General features: G+C 47.8%; 8 protein-coding genes across 8 annotated transcripts; 3 read left to right on the top strand and 5 right to left on the bottom strand.

Moving 5' to 3' along the window:
• Nucleotides 1-534: 534 nt before the first annotated feature.
• Nucleotides 535-3,212, bottom strand: BDV38DRAFT_116450 (uncharacterized protein). Its single transcript, XM_032051043.1, has 2 exons — nt 947-3,212; nt 535-886 (listed from the first exon to the last, which is right to left on the bottom strand). The coding sequence occupies exons 1-2, from the start codon at nt 2,997-2,999 to the stop codon at nt 756-758; spliced, it is 2,184 nt and encodes a 727-aa protein (XP_031912248.1). The 5' UTR covers nt 3,000-3,212; the 3' UTR covers nt 535-755.
• A 1,686-nt stretch (nt 3,213-4,898) lies between these two features.
• On the bottom strand, nt 4,899-6,910 carry BDV38DRAFT_116373 (uncharacterized protein). Its single transcript, XM_032051041.1, has one exon. It carries the CDS (start codon nt 6,583-6,585, stop codon nt 4,921-4,923), a length of 1,665 nt encoding a protein of 554 aa, XP_031912247.1. The 5' UTR covers nt 6,586-6,910; the 3' UTR covers nt 4,899-4,920.
• Nucleotides 6,911-7,677: 767 nt separating this feature from the next.
• Nucleotides 7,678-9,573, bottom strand: BDV38DRAFT_284185 (rhomboid protease PCP1; the record flags this gene model as incomplete). The annotated part of the gene is made up of 6 exons (XM_032060214.1): nt 7,678-7,927; nt 7,999-8,173; nt 8,233-8,566; nt 8,626-8,729; nt 8,783-9,413; nt 9,484-9,573. The coding sequence occupies 6 exons, from the start codon at nt 9,571-9,573 to the stop codon at nt 7,678-7,680; spliced, it is 1,584 nt and encodes a 527-aa protein (XP_031912246.1).
• A 687-nt stretch (nt 9,574-10,260) lies between these two features.
• On the top strand, nt 10,261-10,728 carry BDV38DRAFT_284184 (uncharacterized protein; the record flags this gene model as incomplete). Its single annotated transcript, XM_032060213.1, has 1 exon — nt 10,261-10,728. The coding sequence occupies one exon, from the start codon at nt 10,261-10,263 to the stop codon at nt 10,726-10,728; it is 468 nt and encodes a 155-aa protein (XP_031912245.1).
• Nucleotides 10,729-11,528: 800 nt separating this feature from the next.
• Nucleotides 11,529-12,530, bottom strand: BDV38DRAFT_272237 (Mob1/phocein family protein; the record flags this gene model as incomplete). Its single annotated transcript, XM_032057452.1, has 3 exons — nt 11,529-12,048; nt 12,118-12,232; nt 12,293-12,530. 3 exons carry the CDS (start codon nt 12,528-12,530, stop codon nt 11,529-11,531), a joined length of 873 nt encoding a protein of 290 aa, XP_031912244.1.
• Nucleotides 12,531-13,150: 620 nt separating this feature from the next.
• BDV38DRAFT_116230 (Paf1-complex subunit LEO1) lies at nt 13,151-15,326 on the top strand. Its single transcript, XM_032051039.1, has 3 exons — nt 13,151-13,547; nt 13,606-13,786; nt 13,849-15,326. Exons 1-3 carry the CDS (start codon nt 13,336-13,338, stop codon nt 14,857-14,859), a joined length of 1,404 nt encoding a protein of 467 aa, XP_031912243.1. The 5' UTR covers nt 13,151-13,335; the 3' UTR covers nt 14,860-15,326.
• Nucleotides 15,327-15,356: 30 nt separating this feature from the next.
• BDV38DRAFT_284181 (Zn(II)2Cys6 transcription factor rglT) lies at nt 15,357-16,692 on the bottom strand (the record flags this gene model as incomplete). Its single annotated transcript, XM_032060212.1, has 2 exons — nt 15,357-16,507; nt 16,578-16,692. 2 exons carry the CDS (start codon nt 16,690-16,692, stop codon nt 15,357-15,359), a joined length of 1,266 nt encoding a protein of 421 aa, XP_031912242.1.
• Nucleotides 16,580-19,479, top strand: erb1 (ribosome biogenesis protein ERB1). Its single transcript, XM_032051038.1, has 3 exons — nt 16,580-16,663; nt 16,726-16,847; nt 16,955-19,479. Exons 2-3 carry the CDS (start codon nt 16,805-16,807, stop codon nt 19,315-19,317), a joined length of 2,406 nt encoding a protein of 801 aa, XP_031912241.1. The 5' UTR covers nt 16,580-16,663; nt 16,726-16,804; the 3' UTR covers nt 19,318-19,479.
• Nucleotides 19,480-19,690: the final 211 nt, after the last annotated feature.

Below are 19,690 nucleotides of genomic sequence, written 5' to 3'. Positions count from 1 at the left end.
TCAAGGTTGTATCAATGCATATGAGTAAGAACCTATATAATAACGTTCCATCGACATATACTAGCAACCTGTTAGGGTATATATATACGATGAATACCTTATGTACAGTTTGTTTGAGTGGAGCTTGCATATGCAGTCTGACTCCCATATCTTGACATGCAGTGATGGTATATATAATTAATCCCTTGCTCCCTCGGCTTCTGTTCATGCGTGTATGATGTACTGGCCGAAACGGCGATCGAGGAAGTCGACTAGATCCCCTCATGGGCTCGATGTCCTTGCAAGAAGGAATGTGGGGAGAGTCACAAGGCATGAAAATGGAACAGCCGTAAGCCCTTTATAAAAAAAAGTCATGCAGATACTGAGCCTAGCGATTGCCAAAGTGGTAGAATGAGAAACATGAATGGAGCTTCCATTCCAACAATATTCGGTCACAAGACACGTGAGGCTTAGAATTTGACAACCAAGAATAGCGTCACTTTCCTTGACACAGAAGATATATCACAATATACAAGATTGCCAGATGTATACAAGAAGCAGAAGAGAACCAGTTAGCAAGGGAACATTGAGATCACCCTACTGAGGGTAGCTGTACATGAGTAAATAAACTTATTATCATCATCGCAACAAACGCGTATCATCTATGGAAGTGTAGATTTTGATTGGCACCGATGTCTTACGTATTGAGGGAACCTCGAAACCCACCTACATGGAATGTTCATGCAAGCAGGGAGCTCCAACGCAGGACCTAATAATTAATTGACGGCAGTCTGTGGGCGAGCAGATTGGGGACGCGACTCAGAGCGGTGGGGTCCTGATCGTACGGAATAACTCTGCGAAGTTGGGCGCGCATTGTCTTGGGTTGGATCATATGCCAATGGAGGAACTAAGGTATATCTCGTCAGTCACAGTCATTGTGGTGCATTGGATTGGGGGAAGCACTCACTGCTAAATCCATATCCTTCGGTGACTCCTTCCCGGTTTTGTGGGTCGATCTCTACGCGAATGGAAACATCCAGACCGCCGTACATGCCGCTATTGTTGCTGAAACCATCCGCCGCAGAGTGGCTTGCGCCAGCATTGATCTCGCCCTTATGGAGGGGGGAGTGGCCGTCTTTGGGCAGCGGTATCACTGCACTATCATTCTGTTGTGTTGGGTCACCCTCATTGGCCAATAGGGTATCAACTTCGGTGATGCACGCGTAGTTGCGTGACGGCATTGTCACCTTATTCCAGGGAGCGCTCTTCTCCTGACCTCCTGGCTGCTGATCAAACATGTCCATCAAAGTCTCATCGGTATTTGGGTCAAGATGGTGGAGTTTATTTCTTCGGGCTAAAAGATTCGCAACTGCCTTCGGAGGTGGCTTGTTTGTGATCGCGCTGCTGATGATATTGACCATATATCGAGGGTCGTTTACACTCTGAAGACCAAGATTAGGGTTCGAATAAAAACGTCCAATAGCTGCCAAGTGTACATCTCCACCCAGGATCGTGACACGAACAGAATGAGCCTTGGCGCATTCTTGGAGACGTTGAATAAATAACCTGCGTTCGCGCTTGTGCTGGCGAGCTGTGTAGTGGTCATCTAGATCATCAAGCAGGTCTACTTGACCGTCAAATTGGTTGAACAAGCCGCCCGCAAACCCAAACCGCTTGTTGAGCAGGCGAATTGGCGCAATGATTGGGGAACTGAGAATATTCTCCAGCCACGCAAGGCGTGGATAAGCAATGGGGACGCCCAAAAGCACAATCAGATGTTTGATATCACCATTGGCCGCGGTCAATTCGTGCTCAAGCCGAGAAAAGATGAGATCGTACGTATCAGGATAATTCACCTGATGACGGGTGCGTTCCGTGCGTGCATCGACGCCGATGAAGGCGATCCGCTTCCCGAGACGCATGTACAAGTTCCTACTCTTCTCCTCTACATAGGGGCCTGGTCGCTTTCCAACTATCCAGCTATCATCCTCGGCCTGGTTTTCCAAGATAAAGGTATTCTCCAGCTGTCGAGAATCCGCCCCCGCTGTTCCGTTGACTGCATGCATGGTCTGCGGGGCATCTGTCGTGTAGGTCGATCTGGGCGGTGCGACGTGATGCTGAAACAAGCAGTAGTACTTGAAGGCAACGCCTCCAATGCCACGAAAGACGGAACAGCGCATGAAGTGGTCTGTGTAGGAGCCGAAGCCATCGATTATATCGTGGTCGTCCCAGATGTTGATCTGAGGTATGCGTCCATTTGCCGCCTTGAATGGTTCAGTAGAATACCATCGTACATAGTTTTCATAATAGTACTCATCACATCTAGCTCGCAAGTTATTATCAAAATTGTGCGCACGTCTTTTGTGGGGGTTAGAGATAGAAGTCCATTCTTTCAATGGACCGTCAACGCGGATTCCATCATTGTATAGCTGGTCGCCACCACCAATCATCGCATGGAAGGGGTTTTGCGCATGCACGCGCAAGACATCGTTCCACAGGTTTGGACCGACCCAGGCGTCCATATCTGTGCCAACGGAGAAGCCATTGCAGGAATGAAACATAAGACGCATGGATTGGTTTATAGATGGGACCACGAAATCCCAAGGCGATCTCACTCCCTGTCCCTCCGCATACTGAAAACCTGGAATGCTGTACTCCCAGCGCGCTTCATATGACTGGAGAGGTAGTGAGATTGAAAATCGCCAGAATGCTTTCGATGGATCCTCGAAAAGGCGAAGGCCGGCGATTGCAATGTTTTGGTTATTGGATAGACTCCCATTGACTGAAGTATTACCTTCGACAGGGCCAGCCTGGCGCAAAACGAGCTGCGGCTGCTTTTGACCAGGTTTCGTCACAATCAAAACACTTCCACGCCAACTCGAGGAGGACGGAGTGACATCCGTATTCTTGAAATTGATTAAGGGCCCGCAGATTACATCAATTTGCGCATTCGAATCGTGTGATTGGCCATTGAAGGCTGCACCTTCCGCAAATCGACCACCGAGCAAAGTCAGCGACATGGTCCGCTTTTTGAACCATCCGGATGTTAATAATAGAATGCTTACCCAGCTGAGTTTCTGCGGCCATTGCAGTACGATTCCTCAAGGCCGCAAACTGCTCGCAACAGATACAACAATGAACAAAGGAAACAATAAACGAAGACAAGAAGAAATTACTAAATGTGTTGTCGCGGGAAGTGTAATCAATTGCACTGAAACCGCTAGGGGGAAGGGTATCAAGACAAAGACCAAGAAACAAGACACAAAAGGGGAGGGGGGAAACCAAGAAGGGATCACCACGTTATTAAACTTCAAGCGATCCACAAGAGATCACGATAATCTGTTCACCGTACACAAGCGAGTGGAAATGGAGATAAGAGCGCCTGATCATGGGTCGGTTAAGAACAGGGGGGTGATTGAGAAGGCAGCAATAGTCAGCTTGGCGCAATTAGTAATTAGAAAGATAGAAGGCCAAAAAGCGTGCTCGCAATGAAGAGGCAGATAGAGAGAGGGAGAAGGAAAGAACGATTTGCCAAGGAAGGGGGAAAATAATAATAATAATAATAATAATAATAATAATAATAATAATAAAGGAACGAAATGAGGGGGAGAAAAGGAAGAGAGATCCAGCTAAAGAAGCGAGGTGGAATTCAGATAGACCGTAATGTATGTCACCCAGCGATTCCGCAGTAGGGCTGAAGGGCTGAACGGAAAAAAAGTGAAAGGGGAGGGAAGAAACGATAAAAATTGGGCGAGCAGTGCTTGGCCCCGAATGTGCAGGCAGGTGCCACGGAATTGTAGCTTCACTAGTAATCCGTACCAAACGAGCAAGATATGAATAGTAGTAGTTCCTTGGCAGTTGATGAGTTTTGTCCACCCTAACATGCTCATTGGTATCCGGAGTTCGTTTGATGGAGGAAATGACGATGAGGCACACAATTAAGCCAATCGTCACGCAGTGAGCCACAACCCAGCTCAGCCACCAAGACCCACATTGACACCGATTGGTGAGGGGTTTTTGTGGCTGTGGACCACTAGGTCCATGGTCGTTTGTTATTATGGATGGAGCCGTTACCAGGTACCGTATGGACTCCTCTAGTTTATTACTAGTAGTACAGTACATACGTGGAATGCTTGTGTGGCTGTGACCTGCTTTCCGAGGCTTGCATGTTAATCAGATGATACGTAGATAGATACAGAGTACGGAGTACAACTTCGAGATCCCCTCTTTTCCTTCTAAACCCTTCTCTCTGTTCTCCCCACCGCCAAGCAAACAGCAAGCTTCCGAAAGGCCAATGATCCTGATGGGTATAGAAGAAGAGCGTCAATATTTCAAGACATAGAAGCTACCAAGAGATCAAGCTCCAGTACAGTTCCCTTTCCCAACATTATCCATACAAAGAGTTGCAAACACAAACACAAACATGAGATGAATAAAAAGTGCTCATAAGATGTGAACGAGATGAGGGCAGGTGACCCGACGAATTTTAGTGTCAGAGTGCGACGGATCGAAGGACAGACAATGCTGACCTAGAAATCATACAATTGCCCTTACTTCCCTTCTCATCGCTTCTTCTCTTTTCCTTTCTTGCCCTTTCGTTTCTCTTCTTTCCTTTTTATCTTCCTTTCTCTCTTTTCCCACTTCTTTAGAGAAAGCATGCCTAAAGTAGAGAAACGCCCGAAGCCGTTGACCTGCAAGGTATTAGTCATAGACAAAAATTTCAATGGGTGAACTTCAAATTCCAAACTCCAAACTCCAGGTTCAGTGAAAAAAAAAAAAAAAAAAAAAAAAAAAAAAAAAAAAAAAAAAAAAAAAAAAAAAAAAAAAAGGAGAGAGACACGGAGGACCGAACAATGATAGCAAGACTAAAACAACCAATATAGCCCCTCAAAGCTGAAAACTCAGAGAGATTGAGATCCAACCAGTAATCTACCCATGAAGTCATTGCGGAGCATGATTGTCGAGTTCCAGATTGGAATCGAGGCGATAATGGGTCACCAGCGCTTTTGGCTTCAACATGGAGAGTACTTCTACTTTCCAACTGTCGTTCTCATGGCCCAATAGTGGAGTGACCGAGTCATTTACGGCCTTTTGTTGGACATCCGTTGCGAGTGCAGTCAGCAACTCTTCAAAATGAGCACGATTCTCAGGGCAATCCAATTCAGGTCGGGTCTTGATTAGATCAAGAATCTGCTTCAAGAGGAGAGAGAGCGGAGTTTTGTGGCGCTTTGTCTCTCTGAGGCCGTTGTACGCTTCGTCCTCATCTTTGATAATTTTGGGAGACATCGAACTCCAGCAGTGTAACCCAACCGATCCATACTTAGATCGGGGTGGAATTCTTGGAGTTCTAGCGGGGCACAATGCAGCTAGACTCTCTTTAGACCTGACAACCATCCATCCCAGAACCTCCCCCGGAGATTCAGGAGGTATGTCAACCTCCGGAATGGTGAAGAGACTTTCTAGTCGTTGCTCCGTCTCTGCCCTTCTCTGAACCCGGTCCTGATGACGGAGCATGTTGCAAGTGTCTAAGCCTGGTGCACGCCAAGACTGAGCTTTCAAGCTGCCATCTTCTACGGACTTGCTAAACGTAAAAAGGTCGCTAGTGAACTTGCCAATAGATGAGTTCCGCTGGTAAGTTGCCTTCATATAGCCGCCCCGTGGAACAAACCATGCCCTGTACGAGGCCCGTGCCAGGATAATACGACACTCTTCCATGTAGCGGGCGAGCCTCTCTTTGAATCTTTCCATGATGTTTCCGCCTTGTTCGAAGATAGCCTCCGCAAAGTCCAGCACCCACCGGCAGAAGAGAATGGTAATGACGATCTCCATGCCTGGATCATCATATGACCCCATGGCTATACAATAAGGGCTTGAGCTAAGAATTCCCATGCCAACATGCACTTCCTCAGAAAGACCAGACTCTAGAAGAATGATGAGATCCGGTATGGTGATACTGTACATGGTGAACCCAAGGTCCCACACACACCAAAGATCATCAGTCTTGTTGGGTATCCACTCAAAATGACGGGCAAATAAGGCTCTGTTGTTATAGTCAAATCCTAGGATATAGTGTCTGCCATTGAAGGAAGGTCCCAAATCGGCAATGGGAAGGTTCCAAAATAGGAACTGAGGTTCTTCTCCAATATTACATGGCTCAAAGGCACGTTCTTCCAATAGTTCATTGTAATAGACAGGGCGACAATCAATACCGTCATACACGAACATGCCATTGCGTCGCGCAGATGTGCCTTTCCCTCTTTCAACGGAGCAGAGGTACAAATGGTAATCTACTACCTCCCAGGGATGGCTCACGCCGTATGTAGGAGGCTCGTTTCTCGGCTCGCTGACCTCCAGGTCGGTAGAGTCATCGGAGTGTACTGAGCCAATCTCGGATACATCGCTGGAGTATTCCTCTAGAACCTCTATTTCTTGAGCCGGATGTAGTGTGCCTTCATCGAAGAAGGACTGGCTAACATCCGAGAGCGATACTGCGTCAAAATCATTGCCATTATGTGCACATTTGATTGCCCCCCAGCTTTTCTTAAGCCTGAAGACGGGGGAGACGGGAGTCTCGCTGGCTGCACTGAAGTTAATCTTGTAAGGCATTCTCCCGCAGCCCAAACTTGGGCTCGAATGCTAGAAATTCTCTGGTAAATAGAACAGAGGTTTCGACATCAAGGGGCGAGAGCCAAACCCTCCACACTTTGTGCAATACAGAAATCAAGACCAGTAATAACCTTCAACAAATAGTCCAAACAGCTAAAAGGTGAAGAGCAAATAAACAAAACGAAGGGGCGAAGGGAATATGATATGAAGGGACTGTTCATTGAGAAAGATATTTAACGATCAGGATTGCTAGGGGAAGGGGAGAGAAAAAAAAATGAAGGGCAGTGAAAGAAAAGTACCTGGGTGAACACAACCAAATTTTTATAAGTATCTATAGATTACCCATTAAGCAATGGCCCTTGCACATTACTAGACGTAACTAGAGAGATTAGGCCATTCAATTGATGAACTATGATATTTCTATACAACCCAAACCTGTGAACCACTGTAGGTAGTCAAGTTTTATGTGTTTAATCCAATTATATAGCTATCTATTGCTGAGAGATCAGAGGCGACACCATTGTAAATCATGAGATGTAAACGCATGGAGTGGAGTCCGATCAGGTGTGGAGCCTGGCTTTGTTCACTCACAGGAAGATAACACAAGAAAGCAGTAGCCACAAGTCTCCTGTCTGGGATATCTTCCTTCTTTCATAGTCCAAAACAAGTCTTCATTTTAGGCTTTGAGGTTCTCATGAGTGGATACCTGCTGCAGTTGCTGAGAGGTGGAGCATATAGTACTTTCTTTTTGTTCACTCTCAGTTTCTCTAGAAAACCATATATATCTGAAACAATAGTCGCAGATTTTGGACTGAATAACGTGCATGTCCTGGACCGTATAATTGTAATCATTCTGGCCTATTCATAAGTTGAGCATTTCTTCCCCCTATTCCCATGGTTGAGATTAGTGCGCTGGAACAAGGTCATGGAGGAAGAGCGGAAACAAAAAATAAGAGGGTGAAAAAAGAAAGAGAGAAGAACTTGAGTACTATATGATGTGCGTGAGCAGAGGATTAATGGGTGTTTGTCGTAGCGAAAGTCACTGCTGAGCAGGCACACCGTAGTTATACAGTTCTAATCTTCCCATTAACATCAATCCCGAAAGGTGCGCTCAAACCATGTCTTATTTATTAGTTGTTTGCTGTCCTTTCGCATCTTGTATGCAGTTGACCATAGTGTTCCCGCTAGGAATCCACCAAGGTGAGCCCAGTAATCAATCAATGCCCGGCGGGTAAACATGTTGACGAATTCCAGGGCAACAAGGCCAGTCAGGACCATCCATCCTTTGGCTGAGGCAACGTCATGCCATTCAGATGGAAGGAAGAAAAAAGTGAAATTCTCACTGTCCACATAAGGTAGTAGATGTTAGCATGGGCTATGCAAACTGTATCCAAGAAGCCGTTCAATACGTACTCGGCATGAAGCATGCACCAAGCAGCAACCAGAGCTGAGATAGCTCCGCTAGCTCCAAGGGCAGTAAGACCCAAATTCCCTTTCATGATATTGACGGTCAAAGATGTGAAGGATCCGAAAACGCCAGAAGCCAAATACAGAGCTAAAAAGTTTCCACGGCCAATCTCATCATGAACTAAAAGAAATGAAATCAGTTAATGTCACGGCCACCAGACGGATTATCCAAGCACTCACGCCTTGTCCCAACGAACCATAAGACCACCATGTTGAGTGCAAGGTGATTTGCCGTCTGATGGCTAAAGACGTTCCCAATCAAACTGAGCGGACGAGGATAGGCAGCGACAGTAATGAAATGACGGTTAAGAAGCCTCCAAGCCGGGGGGCAAAGCTTCCATAGAAGGAAAACACCGATATTCGTTCCTATTATAGCCATTACCGTAGCTGCTGCTGGGGGAACATCAGGCCATAACCGATCAGCCTTGGCGGGAGCTTGGTAATTGTTTGAAAAAACGTAGCAAAGGCCAAAAGTTACGAGTGTGATGCTAAGGATCCGGAGAATACGATCACCCTATCAGCGGAAAGGTTAGTCCAGACAAGCATATACAGGACGTGCATCGGTAAACGTACATTCTTCAGCTTAGACACATCCAAGTCCCAGTCAGTGGCTCGTAGATGGTGTTTCTGTATCCATGCAAGGAGTGGACGTTGATTGGGATCCGCACGTTCCCGCACTACACGAGTCGTTAACATCATCATCCTAAAATCCTAAATGTAGGAGTTTCACCTTCCAAAGATGCTGTATCTTCGAACCTCTGGAGTGCAGTATTCTTCTGCCTCATATGCTCTAACTTTTCCCGCTCCTTTTGTTCACCGTCGAGCCATTCTTGGCGTTTCTTTTCTTGTTCAGCCAAGAGACGAGCTTCATTTCGCTTCCTCGTTTCTTTCAGAACACTTCTACCATACGGGTCATTCGAATCGCCTAGTTCAGCACCATAGGAGCCACTCTGAGGTTTGTAGAGGCCCAGCTCTTCTGCGCGTCGGACGAGCTTTTCCTCCTCCTGCAGCTCTTCTCGTTCGATTCGTGCGAGAATAGCAGCATCTTCATCGAGTGGGTAATTATTGCGTAGCCATTGCAAAGCCACATCGAGACTAGAAGGACGGACGGAGCGAGTTATATCGGAAGGGAGGTCAAGATCAAGGGTGCCATCAAGACGCCTACCCTGGAGAACACCGAGAATCCGGTTTCCTAATTGAGGGGTTATTCTCACATGGCTCCCAAAAACTGCATTGATTTCGGCCATCGTAAAAGGCTGCGGCCGGAGCTGGACACCATATTCAACGTTAGGGGCGGGCTTGGTGCGCAGGCATCTCGAGCTTGTAAACGACCGGGCGGATGACGTCGTACGGGGGCAATACTGGAACGGAGTCGTAGGAGAAAAAAGGCTCAAAGGACCAAGGTGCCGCCCGGATATGCTACCAAGACACCATGGAGAGGGCACACAAGTGGAGCGCAGCGAAGTTGTACTTGATGGAAGCAGGCTCAAGGAACGGGGCCCCGAGCATGGGATCCGCCATGCTATACAGAACACATTGCTCATATCCCGCGACTGGCAGTCAAATCCTGCCTGCAATGAGCTTTATCAGCCTCTAAGTGAAACGCGCAAAAGTTATCAGCGAGAGTACAATATTGATAAGAACTTTGCCAGAGGTTTGATGGTGAAAGTCCACGGATTTCTCCGGAGCGCCCGAGGAATTGTTCCGGTAATACACTCATACAGTGGACTGAGCCTGGGCAGACACTATGTGAAGAACACTAGACGAAGATATAATGCTAACAGCCCATATATGCTCCTGATCTTCCTTGCGATATATTGGGTATGTATGCTAGTATAATATATTCGTGCACCGCACTAGAAGGGTGATGCATGTATATGTACATATGTATGTAAATTGTAAATTGTAAATCACTTCAACCCTTTGAATGTGACTACATTAAAATCACCTAACTACCCTAGTACTGAAAGTATTAAAGCCCTGTGAGATTTTAGCCCTAAACACTCTGTAACCCTCCTTAGAAATCAAGATATCGACCCCTGTTATGTACATACAAGCACATAGTAGTACGGAGTACTGTACAGTATATGTATGTTTTGTCACGTGGAGATAAAAGCAAGCAATGATAAACAGTTGCCAATTCAGTGTTAAACATCACACACAGGAGTTCAGCAGGAGAAGGAAAAACCAGTAGAGACAACCCGAATAATGTCTGCAGAATCCCTTCCAATTACCCCTGCTGCATTCATGGAAGCTATCAAAGAGCTTCCGCTTTCCTCCGTGTACGCCAAAGCCTCCGAACTTTCCAACTCCATCTCACACCTGCGGCGCTCAAATCAAGAACTAAGGGCGTTCATGAATGAGTCATGCGATACCGAGGCTGAGAAAAGGGAGCTAGAAAATTATGTCACTGAAAATGAAGAAGTGATAAGATCGATGCATGAAAGGAATCTGCTACTAAAGTCGGAGATAGAGGGCCGGGGTCAGCGATGGATTGAGATGGGGGACACCGTGCCAGATGCGAGAACAGATGAGATTCATCAGCCATCCGTATCTGAACCCGTCACAAATGGGGCAGCTGCAGAACGACCAAATGGTGCGCAGCAGGAGCTATCCACCACGAGGTCTATTCCTAATACCCAGAATGGCCACGGACATGATGGTGTCTTTCTTTGAGGCTACCTGCGCAAGCCAAGATAGCCTTGCCTCCGTCGCCCGATGAGCAAGCTTGTTCACGCAATATGTACGAGAACCTCGATATTGAAACAGGAATGCTTCTATATGTAGGTTCAGACAAAATTGAACCCAACCATATTTCGCAGACCCAAACTGTATGGTCACTAGAATTCTCAGTTCTCGCTATCAGCCTTCGTACTAGGTCTAGCGAGCAGCCCTGGATCTTCTGAAATGATCAGTACAGATCCTTTAGATGATGCACTGCTGTCAATTTGAAGCATGTGAGGTGCCTGCCCACGTTACTCGAGTTAGATTTTTCAGGCCGAATTGATGTAGCAAGCAGATCTTCTATCCTACATTTATTATTACATGTTCACTTGGTTCTATCGAAGACAGTCATTTCCACGTCACACTAGTTCTAAGAATAACCAAGATTATCCCGACCCCACCATAAATATTTGTCATGGAGTTCTATGCACTTATTGTGGAGGCTAAGAACAGCGGCATTGGTGAGTATAACCTAATAAGACAGATTACTTTAACGGATAATTGCAAAAGTAACACGAAAAAGATATTCACATCATATGCTTAATGCGCAGACTCTCAATTCAAGCAGTGTCATCCACTATATCATGCTTTTACAGCCTAAGAACAGGGGATAAGAAAACATAAAATAGAAAGAAAAGCAAAAGAAAGACTGGAAAGAGATGCAAAGCTTGACCGAAAGACCAACAAATTTCCAACGCCAGGTTGGAAGACGGTCAATTGCAAGTAAATGCAGAAATATAACGACTTCTAGCTCAGCTAGAATTTGGTTGGCCCCAGTGACCGCCCGAAAGCGCCTCGGGGGGGATTCTCTGCTGCTTTATGAAGAGATCGATCAATGGCTGCATAGGCTCCATCTCTTTGTCCGAAACAAGCCTGTAATATTTGGCGACTGTAACAAAATGTACGAAACACATGTTGAGGATGTCGTGTTTATTAATGTGCCAGAAAGGGTGCAGCCAATGTGCATGGTACAGATGGGCGTAGCAACGGAACATCTGCTTCATGATTCCTTGGCAGTCTTTGTAAAATGTCTGGGGGAAGCCACTAGACTTCCCAATCCACTCCTCGCCAGGCGTGTTCGCGCCAGGACTGGAGGGGCTGGTGCCCGAGATCTCATGAAGCGCGAAGGTATCCGGCAAGCCGTTGACCTTGTCGGTGGGGAACATAACGGGGTCATGGATCTTGCTGATAATCCATTTCTCGACACGGTTGATGAACTTGGGGGCAGATATCTTGGCGGCACGACCATCCACGAGCCAGGTATACGTTAGGCTGGAAATTAAAATTGTCAGCCGAGGACCAATTTATTGGGTATACAGTGGTGACCATCATTCAACTTACCGTCCAGCAGACATAGTTGGGCAGGTGGTCTCGTTGCAAATGGGGACACCAGTGACTCCATTAACCTCCTGGATAACCTGGAGCATACCATGGAGCAAGCGATATTGTTCGACAACTACATGGGGAACGCGATCAACATATAGAGTTTCAGAGGGGTTTATCGGACTGTGCTTACTCTGATGCGCCAGCCATTCCCCAAGCTCCACGTTCTTAGGGCAGGCACATAATGTCAAGAAATTACCCTTGACATTTAATGGGGCATACTTTTCCTGGAAAAAGTACTTGGGTGCGTCGGGGTCGTATGCTGCGGGGCCGTCCAGGGGCATGTTTGACGCGACAGACGGCGAGTTGGGCACTGGACCCGCCTGGGGAACCTGAGGAGCTGGCGACTGAGCTGGGCTTCCATTGTTCATCTTGGGGACGTTATTGTTGTTGTTATTCTTGTTATTGCCACCCCGGCCAAACCCTTGGCGGCTGGAAAGAAAATCGGGCTTCAGGTTAGTATCAACAGTCCGATAGAGGAGATGTGGGGGGAAGAGAGGCAGAGAAAGTCCACGGGGATCAGTCCGTGGGGAAGCTAAGGCATGAAAGAAAAGCAACATAGTAAAAAGCTAAGCAGTTGGCATAGAGACGACTTGACAGAGCTGATTGTTATACTTTAGGGGGCGCATGATGTGGTAGCCATAGGGGTTTAAGGGGAAGGCAGGCAATGTGAGGGGGACGGTACATAAGGGACAAGTGATATGGGTGAACGAAACTAGTGACTTACACACTTTGAAAGAAGGTCGCCATGATTAAGTTTTGAGAGACAAGCTAGAGGGAATTCCCACCGAGAAGGGATATAACAAGAGCAACAACAGGGAAGTAAAGCGTAGAGAGTACGGAGTAGAGCGAGTCTATTGATATTATTCTGTGATCTCCTCTATCGGTCTGGCCCCGTGGAGCTGTCACGGATGCTAGACTGTATTGGGAACGGAACGGATTATCCTTCATTTCACTATCGCGGATTCGAGTATCAATCGAACATTAGGTACCTTCACAGAAGCTCCGCGGACATCGCAATTGGTGTTCTCGGTATCTCACCTCGACCGCGAGAGAGTTTTGCGAAAGGACTACAAAGCGACCCTGTACACCGAACATATAGTTGAGAAAATATTACGCCAATTGAACTGCAAAAGTCCTATATTTTCTACAACTTCCGACCTCTGAAACTTCGACATGTCGTCGTCCGATGAGGGCATTGTCCGTCGTCCTGGTCGAAGCTCAGGTGCTGGTCAACCTGCTAGCCCGTCCGGCAGCGAACAGAGTAACCCTGCCACCGCACGGAATGGGAGTCCCGTCGAAGCTGACCCTGATATCCTTAACGACGATGACGACGCTGATCTTTTTGGCTCTGACGGATCGGAAGGTGGGTTTGGGAACGATAATGAGTACTACCCACTATTTTTTTTATCGTCCCGTACGATAGAGATATTAACCTGTTATTAGTCAACCACAACGTAACCTTGACGATGAAGAGCTAGATTCCGGCGATGATGAGGATCGCTATGATCGAGTAGGCGACCGCATGGACTATGAAGATGGTGGAGATGGACAGTACCAGGAAACGGTCAACATCATGGACCTGAGCTTGGGTCGGGCGCCCGAACCAGTAACCTCCAATGGCGAGGTTCGTGATATACCGCAATTTAGAAGGAAGGACATCCACATGGCTCACTGAAACCATTCTAGATCTACACCATGCCGATCCCTAACTTCTTGTCGATCGAGACCGAAGAGTTTAACCCGGAAACATATGTTGCGCCTCCGTATAGTACTGCAGCGACATCTCTATGTTGGCGCCATGATCCTAAAAATGACGCCCTCACTCAGTCTAACGCACGCATCATTCGCTGGGAAGATGGCTCTATGACGCTACAGCTAGCTTCTGCACCCAAGGAGCAATACAGGATAACAACCAAGCCGCTTGCGCCTCTCAACAAATCTGGTGACTATGAGACGAAATTAGATTCGCATGTGTACCTAGGCGCAGCTGCGGAGACGTCTTCCGTGTTCAGACTTACCTCTCACTTGAGCCACGGGCTTACAGTCCACCCTACGACTGTGGAAACAGATGATGCTGTACAGCGTCTCCAAGAATCATTGGCCGCAGCTGTTCGCGGCACCAAGAAGACAGTAGATGGTTCTGCACCTGTAATAGAAGTGAAGGAGGATCCCGAACTCGCCAAGCGACAGGCAGAACTTGCAGAGCGTGAGAAATTGAAGGCCGCCCGCCGGCGCCAGCAGCTTGCAGATCGGGAACTTGATCGCGGCCGCCGCGTTGGTGTTCCTCACCGCACTGGAGGTGCTGGTCTCACCATAGGTGGGTTGGAGGATGATGACGGGTTGCTTACCACACGACCCCGCGCAAAGAAATCTCGTCGGCCCAACAGGCGAGGGGAAATATATACCGATGACGAGGAAGAATACGATCGGCGGGGTCGGACTAGGGAAGATGAATATGACGAAGATGACGGTTTCCTTGTCGGCAGCGATGAAGAACCAGAAGAAGTTGAGGATGATGAAGAGGACATTCTTGAAGATGACAACATGGATGCTGAAGGCGAGGACGAAGACGAACTGCCAGCCGCCAGACCCAGGGAGATAGAAGGCCGTGGAACAGAAGCTGAGTCGGGTGCTGCAGGAACCCCTCCTACTAGAAAGAAGAATCGTTACATTGTGGACGATGATGATGAGGAGTAGAGGCCACTGACTACAAGTTTCGTTTCATGATCAGTCTTGCCACCTATGAATCAGTCCCTGACGACATCTGTATCTGTATGAGAATTTTTGGAGTACACCATAGCGAATGAAAGATCACTTCCAATTAACTCATACTGTTGATAGACTAGGGTGAACCAGAAACGTCCTGTACTTAGTACTTGCCAATTGTACTGATAGCTTGCACACTACTTGCCTAATGTTAGTGACTTCAACTATTTACTACTATTGCAGGGGTGCTTCTATGTACAAGACGCGTATCTACGCACGGAATGTATCGGAGTTAAACACAAAAAGGATAGGTGGAGACACCAGATACGCATAGTTCGTGTGAGATCGTACTCTTCCTAAAACGCCGTCAAAACTGCAACTAATCGAGTATTCACGGTCAACCCAAGTCAAACGCCAAAACAATCGTCACGTGCATCATCGTCAAATGGAGTGTGTTGCTGTTACGACAAAACTTCTAAAACATGTGATCAAGAGATCACGCCATCTGGGTATTCGTGCGGCTCAAATTCGAATCTGGAAATAACTTCTCTGGCACTCTTAGCCACTCGAAAGCAGAGCCAGCCCTGTTCATCACGTGGGTCAGGACCAATTGCAGCCGGTTTCTTGGATCCGGCGTCAGAATTATCGGGACGAGCCTCTGGGTGCCGCTCAAGATGCCACTGTCGTTGGCGTGCTTCCATCTCTTGGACCAGGGAGAGCAAACTTGGTGAATCAGAACATGTCACTGAGCCAGCTGGATCAGCAGGTCCGCCTATAACACCACTCCGGACTATCTGCCGGAGCCAGTCTTTCCAAGCCGCTGTAGGGTCAGCTGAGGTCTTGTTTAAAGCAGCCACATAGGCCGGCGGAGCCGCTTGTTTCCCAAGTTCTTCGGCATTAGTCTTTGACACTCGTAGCCAGGCATCAGCGACGATATTCAGGAGGGTCCCAGTGAACATAACATTCTGCATAGCTGTCGCAAATTTTGTTGGACATGTTTGACAACGAATCACTGCTCGCGCAGTTTTCGCAGCAATGAAAAGTGAACATAGGGTATGTTGAGATATTGGAAATGGGGCAAGAGAGGACAGATGGCTAAGGCATAGATATAGGTATGATAAGCATGTACACTGAGTTTCTGAGCAGTCCGAGTCCGAAGGAGTTGTGGGAGGTGAATGTATGTGCGATAGCCCTGGTGGCATCGCAAACGGATTAGGCGTTGCTGCAGATACGCTGGAGAAGTCTGGCCAAGGCCCAGTTGTTTCAGGGACTGGTTCCGTGAATTTTTCGTGGTTCAGTTCCCATGAATGGTTGTGGTTATCGTTTGCAGATAAAAGGCGACGAGAGGCGTGCGGGATGCTAAACGGGGCACTGTAGACAGGAGCGCAGATACGGAATGCGTCGGCTGCGGCCGTAGCTTCCGAGCAATGACTTGAAGACTTGAATGGGGAATTATTCAGATCAGACCATATTTCGCCGCCTGAACAACCAAGGAGGGGCAGATGGTCGCTATCTTCTCTTGCACGTTTTTTAGGAGGCCGTCCCATTTGTTTCTGCACGGAATAATGACAGATAAGGGACTGCTTCAGACAGCGGTTACAGCCTGTTGCTTCCCCGGAGCATTTTAACTTCCGTTTTCCTGTTTCATGAATCGATTGTCAGTATGCTCTAGACCGCGCATAACCCTTTATTTTGCAATGAAGACCTACTGCACTCGTCACAAGCCGCATGTCTTTTGAGTGATGGGACCTGAATGCTTGTAAAGTCAGGCTTGCCCGAATCACCAACCGCGGCAGTATGAGACTGGACCCAGTCACACTGCATCCTAAAATTGGGATGATGGCTAAACGTTGATAGGAAATAGTAATAGAGCAGGTACCCCTCCCCCAGCAAGGCTGGTACTGCTTCTAAGCCCTCCCCGCCTGTATCAACCCAAATGACGATAAGAGCGGCCCTGAAGGCGGTATGTCACATGGGCGGTCAGACCCCCCCCCCCAAAAAAAAAAGAAAAAGAAAGAAAATCTCGGGTAGAAAAAGGGAAGAAACAAAAGCTTCCACCCAATTTGTTGGACTAAAGCAGACGCAGCCTTCACCATGATGGATGCCTCTAAGTCCTCAAAGAAACGCAAGGCGGTTACCCGAGATGTTGAGGAGGAGGCTGGTGTGTTTTCTGGGGATGAATTGCAGGCTGACGTCCTAGACGGCGCACTTTCAGATAATGCAAACGACATATCCAGCGACGAAGATGTTAGCGATTCGGAAATCGAATTAGTGGATGATTTGAGCGACGAAGAAGATGGCGACGAAGAGGAAGAACTCGATAGTGATGAAATTCCTTCGGGTGGGGAAGAGTCCCTTAAAAAAGCGTCTGTCACTGCAACCGCTCGTGATGAAAGCTCTAGCGACGAGGAACAGTTGAACTACCGCATTGAAAAGGATGCCAATGGAAATGACCGTTACGTTTACGATGAGATAAATCCAGACGATAACTCTGATTATTCTGATGTCGAAGAAAATGCGAACACTATCGGCAACATCCCCTTGTCCTTTTACGATCAATATCCTCATATCGGCTACGATATTAACGGAAAGAAAATCATGCGCCCTGCCACAGGGGAAGCTCTTGATGCGCTGCTTGATAGCATCGAAATTCCTAAGGGCTGGACTGGTCTTACCGATCCCTCAACCGGCAAGCCACTGGAATTGAGCCAAGATGAGCTGGAGTTGTTGCGCAAGGTTCAGATGAACGAAATCCCCGAAGAGGGATACAATCCCTATGAGCCCACAGTGGAATGGTTCAGTAGCAAACAAGAGATTATGCCCTTGAGTGCTGCCCCCGAGCCGAAGCGTCGGTTTGTGCCTTCAAAACATGAAGCCAAGCGGGTTATGAAGATCGTCAAAGCAATCAGAGAAGGCCGCATTTTACCCTATAAGCCCCGAGCGGAGGAGGAGGATAAGGAACAGGATGTGATCAACTATGATTTGTGGGCCGACGAAACAGAGCGACCAGACCATCCCATGCATATTCCTGCTCCTAAACTTCCACCGCCTGGTTATGAGGAAAGTTATCATCCGCCCCCTGAATATTTGCCCGATAGGAAGGAACGAAAGGCTTGGGAGGAGGCTGACCCTGAAGACCGTGAGCGGGAGTATCTTCCAAATGACTTTGGCTCACTTCGGAAGGTTCCTGGGTACGAAAGTTTTGTCAAAGAGAAGTTCGAGCGCTGTTTGGACCTTTACTTAGCACCCAGAGTTCGGAGAAGCAAGTTGAATATTGATCCTGAAAGCCTTCTTCCAAAGCTCCCTAGTCCTGAAGAACTGAAGCCATTCCCCACCGCCTGTGCTACGGTGTTTAGAGGACACAAGGGTCGTGTTCGCACCTTGGCCGTTGACCCGTCTGGACTCTGGCTTGCTACTGGCGGTGACGATGGAACTGCGCGGGTGTGGGAATTACTTACCGGTCGCCAATTGTGGAGTGTGAAGTTAAGTGAAGAGGATCCAGTGAACGTGGTCCGTTGGAGGCCTGGGAAGGACGCTGTTATTCTTGCGGCTGCGGCAGGCGATAATGTCTTCCTTGCAGTGCCTCCTATTGCGGATCCGAAAATTGAGAAGGCCAGTCTGGAGATCATTGACGCAGGTTGGGGATATGCAGCTTCGAAGCCTCCCCTGAGTGCCGCAGAGGAAAACAAGAAGAACATTCCTCCACAGTGGATTCGCCCATCATTACCACTCGTAGAATCCGGGGTGTGTGCTGTCATTCCCCTCCGATATGTTGTCAAGTCTCTCTCATGGCATCGCCGCGGTGATTACTTTGTTACTGTGTGCCCCGGCTCCTCGACCCCAGCTTCTGTGGCCATATCCATTCACACCCTTTCCAAACACCTAACTCAGTTCCCCTTCCGCCGACGTATCAAAGGTGGTGGGCCGCCTCAAACTGCTCATTTCCATCCCTCGAAACCTATCCTTTTCGTTGCGAATCAACGAACAATTCGTGCCTACGATCTATCGCGCCAACTCCTCGTCAAGATCATCCAACCCGGAGCTCGCTGGATTTCTTCTTTCGACATCCACCCGACATCTTCCACCGCCTCCGGAGGGGACAACCTCATTGTTGGATCGTACGACCGCCGTCTACTGTGGCATGATCTTGAGCTTTCTCAGCGTCCGTACAAGACATTGCGATACCACCGCAAGGCTATCCGTTCTGTCCGGTTTCACCCAAGCGGACGCTATCCTCTGTTCGCCGACGCAAGTGATGATGGCTCCCTCCAGATTTTTCACGGCAGCGTTACGGGTGATATGCTCAGTAATGCCAGTATTGTACCTCTCAAAGTTCTTAAGGGCCACAAAATTACCGGAGAATTGGGTGTCTTGGATGTCGACTGGCATCCTCGGGAAGCTTGGTGTGTCAGTGCAGGCGCGGATGGAACCTGCCGGTTGTGGATGTGATTTCATACCATCCCTCAAGTAAATATTGCCAGTCCGCACTGCTATCATTTTGCCCAGCCATATCTACATGAGGCGTTCGTTTTGTATAATATTAGTCCTAGATATCCATCGCAAAAGTTCTATCAACTTGATGAATTTCCTTGTATTTCTACGACAGTCTAGCACTGGAGTTTGGGCATACTTACACCACCAACGTTGTCGGTTGCTTCGTACAATTTTCTCCCCCTCCATTGTCTTTTTCTCGTGCAAAAGCAGTATATTACCTGACAAGTGGTGGGAATGTATGATGTTATAGCATGTCATCATATGCCTATAGCTTTTCCGACGGTTAACAACAATGTAACCATGAATGGAAAAGAGGATAATTGAGTTA

Source organism: Aspergillus pseudotamarii (genome assembly GCF_009193445.1).
Source record: "Aspergillus pseudotamarii strain CBS 117625 unplaced genomic scaffold BDV38scaffold_36, whole genome shotgun sequence".
NCBI classification, from domain to species: domain Eukaryota; kingdom Fungi; phylum Ascomycota; class Eurotiomycetes; order Eurotiales; family Aspergillaceae; genus Aspergillus; species Aspergillus pseudotamarii.
The sequence above is the reverse complement of the archived record's forward strand: the minus strand, read 5'-3'. Positions and strand labels throughout refer to the sequence as shown.